Below are 6,049 nucleotides of genomic sequence, written 5' to 3'. Positions count from 1 at the left end.
CTAGCAAGAGAACATGGACACAGAACTTGGCTGGAGATTGTGGCTAGAGATCCTGGCAAGGCTGCTGATCAACTGAACGCTGTCTCCGTGTCATTCCTTCTTCACCGACTCCGTCCACACCTTTGGGGACCCCTGGACCTGCTGGGGTTGGACCCCAGCACCAGGGCAGACATTTTGGGGTAAACCTGCCTTCTCTTTGCTCAAATACAGCCGAAAGTCCCTGTATCTGGGCATCTGTCTACATTTTACAACATTTCTACAAAAACCACACCCTGCTTTGCTTTCATCCTCCAGGATCAAACTCCTTTCTCCAAAGCTCCGTCATATTTCACATCCAAAGTCCCCTCACATTTTCCTTTCCTCCCCTCTATTTGCTTTGTCCCCGGGGTTCACCAGCACAGCAAGGCTCCTGACACATCCGTGGACATCAGGACTCACACCCTGGGTTGACCCCCGTGGTTTGTCTCATGGAGCAGAGGGGCACCAGTGTTTAAAGGCACCGGCCCAGCTAGGGTGACAAAAAGGCTGGAGCCTGGTGCAAGCTCTGTAGAAAGTAGCTTGGTGATCTTCAAAAGGTAAAACACAGAGTTACCATATGATTCAGTAATTCCACTCTTAGGTATAGACCCAGGAGGATTTATAACAGGGGAGAAAACCAAAACTTGTGCACCATAATTAGAGCAACTCCATCCACACCCAAAAACAACCCAAATGCCCATCAACAGATGAATGAATGAACAAAATGTGGTCCATCCACACAGTGGAATATTACTCAGCCATAAAAAGGACTGGAGCACTGAAACATGCTACAACATGATGGCCCTCAAAACATCATGCCAAGTAAAAGAAGCCAGACACAAAAGACCACATGTTGTCTGACCCCATTCATATGAAATGCCCAGAACAGGCAAATCCATAGAGACAGAAAGGGGAGTAGTGTTTGTCAGGGGCTGGGGCGAGTGGATGGGAAGTGATTGCTTATGGGAGCGAAGTCTCTTTTTTGGGTGATGGAATGTTCTGGAAGTAGGTAGAGGAACTGGTTGTACAACATTGTGAATGTGTTAAATGCCACTGAATCGTTCACTTTAAAAAATGGGGAATTTGCCCTGGATAGTGTGCTCAGTGGTTGGAGCGTCTGACCTCGCACTGAAGGGTCTCAGGTTCTATTCCTGGTCTGGGTTGCAGTTTTTTTTTTTTAATATATTTTATTGATTTTTTTACAGAGAGGAAGGGAGAGAGATAGTTAGAAACATCGATGAGAGAGAAACATCGATCAGCCGCCTCCTGCACACCTCCCACTGGGGATGTGCCCGCAACCCAGGTACATGCCCTTGACCGGAATCGAACCCGGGACCCCTCAGTCCACAGGTCAACGCTCTATCTATCCACTGAGCCAAACCGGTTTCGGCCTGGGTTGCAGTTTTGCTTCCTGCCCTGTCAGGGCATGTGTGGGAGGCAACCAGTCGATGTGTGTGTGTGTGTGTGTGTGTGTCTCCCTTCCTCCTTCCACTCTCTGAAAAGCAATGGAAAAAGGATCATCAGGCGAGGATACAAAAAGAAAAAAAGAAAAGAAAGGTGAATCTTGTTATGTGTGTTTCACATCAGAGAGAGCCTAAAGGCTGGAGTGGTCCTCATGGAAGCCGGCAAGCACAGGTGTTAGCAATTCTGACACTTCTCTGGGCTCTTGTCAGTGAGGGGATGCTCCTGGGTATTTACTGTTTCCCTGCGTGGCTTTCCTCTGAGTCCCTTTCACATACACTCTTCTCAGCTGACACTCTGGACAGGAAGAGCATCCTCATGCTACAAATAAGGAAATTGAGGCTCTAAGAGGTGAAATGAATTTGCAAGGTCATCCATGGCGGCCTTCCATTGTGTCACAGTGTTTAGGTAAGGACTTGAGAACTTTATTGTTAGGAAGACAATTAGGCTGATAGAAAACCTCATGACAGCTTCCCAGTGACACAGAATGGTGGAAATGGAACACCTGACACCTGTGAGCTTCATGGAATGCTGGCACTGGTTCTCAAAATCCTGGCAGTAGATACTACTATTCTCCCATTCACAAGTGAGGAAACTGAGGCTTACAGCGGTGAATCACTTGCTCTAGGTCACACAGCACAGTGAGCACATGTAAAGGCTGAGGACTCAAACCCTCAAATTCTGTTTTGCTCTGAGCTTTCTCTGGGTAAAAGCAAGTCATCACAACATAAATGCTGAAATCTCCCAGTGGAAACTCACTCCCGGACCAGGAATTCCAGGAACTGTGAGACTGTGCTCCCAAGACAACCTGGGAAATCTCTGGAGAAAAATCAAGCAAAGAGTCAACTTGTGAGGTCCCCCTCCTGGGGTCGGAGGGAAGTGGTTGGTACCAGATTCATCATGGAGCCGCAATTCTTTTTTCTTATTTATTTATTTGGCCTTTGAAATTGTCTTTATTTCTGATCATTCCTTTACAATCATCTACCTCAGGATTAACTCCCACACATGCAGCTGGAGGCCAAATACCCCTCCCCCTTCCCCATGCAAATCAGATTCATATTTCTGATTCTAGGACACTTGCCCCCTGAGGTCCCATGAACGCCCCAACCTTGGCCCCTGCAATCCTGTTCCCGGGCTTGGTCCCTCCCTTTCCCCATTCAAGCTGAGCATGAACCTGAAACGCGGGTGCCCCCTGCATAACGCACCCTGGTCCGAGGTTTCAGCTTCCAAAGGCCCAGAAAGAAGCCTTTGCTGGGTGCACCCCCTGAGCAGGGTCACTACAGGGGCACATCACGGGCTCCATGTCATGAAAATGCCACGTCATAAAATTCACTACAGTGCTTGGTGGCAAGCAGGATGCTCCTGGGCTGTCCTAACTCCCTCAGGGTCCCTGTCAGCTCAGCCTGGATCAGGGCAAGTCTCTCCTGGTTGACAGTCCCTTGGGTCCTGTAACACTCCAGGGGGACGGGGTACAGCTCGATCTCTAAGCTGTGCAGCCCGGCTGTGTGGCGCAGCAGCTTCTCCACGGTGGCCACGGAAAAGTTGTTCTCAGACATGGTGAATTCCCTGAGCTGGCGACAGCGGCTCAGGACAGGCAGGATGGCCTCGACGTGGGAATCCGCCATCCCACAGTGATCCAGGCCCAAGTCCTCGAGGGTGGGTGCCACTGCCTCCAGCAGAGCTAGGAGGGACTCAAGACTGAAATCCGCAAGCCTGAGGCCAAACAGATGCAGGGACTTCAGCTGCCTGGTGGCCGGGGCTGAAGGAGGGAGATTCCAAGTAGAGCTTCTTGAGGTGCTACAGCCTTAGCATCAGAGAGATGAACTGGGAAAAGTATTACTGTTCTTCCTGCTCCTCCCTTTCCCACTCCTCTTCCTCTTCCTCCTCCTCCTCTTCCTCATCCTCTTCCTGTTCATCCTCCTCCTCAGCTAACACCTTGATGTGGCAGACAGAGAGACTCTGCAGGTTACTCATCTGACCCAGGTAGAGAGCAAATGTCCCCAGGGTGGGCAGGTCCCAGGTGTAGTCCACTTCCACCTCCTGGAGCAGTCCAGCTGCACCGCATCCAGGACCATCCTGGCCCTCTCAAAGGGCACATCAAAAAACCTCAGTGACTTGCAGCACAGGTGTGCCAACCCTTTTCTCTGCCGGGCCCATTGGATGATGTACATGAAAAACTTATCCCTGTCCCTTTCATTGAAGTTAAGGTCTAGGAACATCTCCAAGGGAGCCAAGGGGTGCTCCATGTTGGGGCTGGAGCTGTGCACAGCCACTGGTCCTGTCCGTGAGCACTTCTGGGTGCTGTCTTCACACCACATTCTCCAGAAGTTGGCTCCCGTGTTCCTTAAATCCAGCACCCGCAGTTTCCACCTCCTGGGCCGAACCTCCTGGGCCAGCAAAACGTCTAGCCCATCCAACACGGCTTTGAAGACCTCATCCAGGGACAGATGTGACAGGCAGCCCAGAGGGAGGACGGCGAAGGGCCAGGCGTGCACCACCGCCTTCAGGGGCTCCGGGATTCTCCTACAGTAGGCCTGAGTGAAGAACTGGGGGAAGAGCTCTGCGGGCAGGTACTCCAGAGCTGCGATGGCTGAGGCCTGGTCCCTCAGCAGGCTCCTTCCTGCCAGCCGCAGGAGTGTGAGTGGGGTCGGGATGCTCATCTTCAAGGCTCAGAAAGGAATCCTGCAGAAATGTCTGCTGTGACTGGGTTGGCTGGGGCTCAGATCTCAGACCTGGTGGAGAAAGAACCACGGCACTGACTGCAGAGCTGGAGGACTCTGACTCTCTCCTCTGGTGCCTGAGGTTTTTATACAGCTTCTCAAATGATAATATCCAATCAGAAACCTCCCTTAATCTTATTGTCTCCATCCCTTAATCTTATTGGAATTATTTCCTCTTTCCATATTAATGTATTGAGAGAAAGTTAGGGAGGGACAAGGTTGAGGCCTGGCTCACTGATTCCTTTCATAGACATTGACTGAGGTTGACTGATGGCCCCCTATTGCTTTCCTCAGTGTGAGACAGTGGAGGTGTAATGGTTTCCTGATGTTAAATAGGAAAAAGCACAACCTGAGAGCGTGGTGCCTGAGGGTCTTTGGCCACAGTAGACTAATCCAAATGTATCCACAGGTAAAACAGCCAGCGCCCACAGCTGACACCTTTGGTGTCATCCCCAAAGAAAACAAATGAAATGTGTCTGTGCATCAAGTAAGGTTTTATGTCAGGAGACATAGCAGATCATGATCTCCACAGGGATCAAGGGGTGGGCAATTGAGCATGTGGGTGGCCCTTCAGACCCTAAGGCTTCTCTGAGGGAGGTCAGGTAAAAATCACCATGAGAAGCAGGGTCATGGCTGGGCAGGGTGGGGGTGGGCCATCCTAGTGGAACCCTATTTATGACCCAGGGCCAAGTAAAGATGAGTGTTTTTTCTTGGAAAGAAGAGAGATGGGAAGACTCTTCTCTGGGTGAATTTGGGATTTAAAAGGAGACAAGCTGGAGTAGAGACAGTGCCATCCTAGAGGGCAAAGGGAGAGATTCCAACTTCTGTCCCTCCCAGGAGGAAAGGGTGGGTTTCCTCTGGGAAAGATGGGATTAGCTCAGCACCTGGGTGGAGAAGATTAAATCTAAGAATGTGATTAGAGGAAAAGAGGCCAGACCTGGGAGTTAGACATTTTCAAGCCTGAAAGGCACTGAAGGCAGATGCATGGGCTCGTTAGTGCCAGAAGCCGGTCCATCCTTGCTGCTTGACACAGTGGCTGCCGGGAAGAAACATCTGCACAGCATATGTTTCAAGGGACCTGGTGTGTATGGCATACTGTTCTTAATATGTTTGCTCACCTTCTTGGCGCTATGTGTTTTAACCAAGGTCACCTCTCTGAGAAAGGTTGTTTCCCTAGGTAGGGATTTTCCCCTGAAGTTAGGGAGGGGATAAAACCCTTAACTAAGTGCCAGGCGGGTAGTTAATCACTAACTACGAACAATCACACTTAAGCTACATAATCTTTACTCCCTGGAATGGAGATAAGAAACCTTTGGAATAGAAATTGATAGGATAAAAATCAACTGGTATAAATACAGATGTAACAAGACAAAAAAGACAGAACTTGGCTGGAGAACCTGGCTACAGAACCTAGCAATAGAACATGGCAAGAGAACCTGGCTAGAGAACCTGGACACAGAACCTGGCAGGAGATGCTGGAGACAGAACCTGGCTAGAGATCCTGGATAGAACCAGACAAGAGAACCCAACCATGATGATCGACTGAACGCTGTCTCCGTGTCATTCCCTCTTTGCCGACTCCGTCCACACCTTTGGGAACCCCTGGACCTTCTGGGGTTGGACCCAACACTTTAGGATCTCAGAGCCCGGGAGAGAAATTGCCGCAATTCTTTAAAAAAATATATTTTATTGATTTTTACAGAGAGAAGTAGAGAGCTAGAAACATCGATGAGAGAAACATGCCCCTGACCAGAATTGAACCTGGGACCCTTGAGTCCGCAGACCGATGCTCCATCCACCGAGCCAAACCGGCCTGGGCAGAGCCGCAATTCTTTTCTTTTTTTTTTTTA

At 49.9% G+C, this 6,049-nt stretch overlaps 2 protein-coding genes across 2 annotated transcripts in view; both read right to left on the bottom strand.

The window, feature by feature from the left end:
• Positions 1-2,419: 2,419 nt before the first annotated feature.
• LOC102759929 (PRAME family member 9/15-like) lies at positions 2,420-4,139 on the bottom strand. The gene is made up of 2 exons (XM_015557707.1): positions 3,517-4,139; positions 2,420-3,225 (listed from the first exon to the last, which is right to left on the bottom strand). Exons 1-2 carry the CDS (start codon positions 4,137-4,139, stop codon positions 2,784-2,786), a joined length of 1,065 nt encoding a protein of 354 aa, XP_015413193.1. The 3' UTR covers positions 2,420-2,783.
• The window catches only part of SUGP2 (SURP and G-patch domain containing 2), a 64,486-nt gene continuing 62,563 nt past the window's right edge, over positions 4,127-6,049 (bottom strand). The window contains exon 11 of the mRNA XM_006778339.2: positions 4,127-4,211. The gene's annotated coding sequence lies outside the window, so the exon portion shown is untranslated. The remainder of the gene's footprint in view (positions 4,212-6,049) is intronic.

The sequence above is a fragment of the Myotis davidii genome, unplaced genomic scaffold, assembly GCF_000327345.1.
Source record: "Myotis davidii unplaced genomic scaffold, ASM32734v1 scaffold448, whole genome shotgun sequence".
NCBI lineage: Eukaryota > Metazoa > Chordata > Mammalia > Chiroptera > Vespertilionidae > Myotis > Myotis davidii.
The sequence above is the reverse complement of the archived record's forward strand: the minus strand, read 5'-3'. Positions and strand labels throughout refer to the sequence as shown.

Excerpts from the sequence above, each read along its gene's own strand:
- LOC102759929 (XM_015557707.1), bottom strand. The coding sequence starts at position 4,139 with ATGAGCATCCCGACCCCACTCACACTCCTGCGGCTGGCAGGAAGGAGC. Across the intron at positions 3,226-3,516 it reads CAGCTGGACTGCTCCAGGAG|GCAGCTGAAGTCCCTGCATC; the intron begins GTGGAAGTGGAC and ends CCCGGCCACCAG.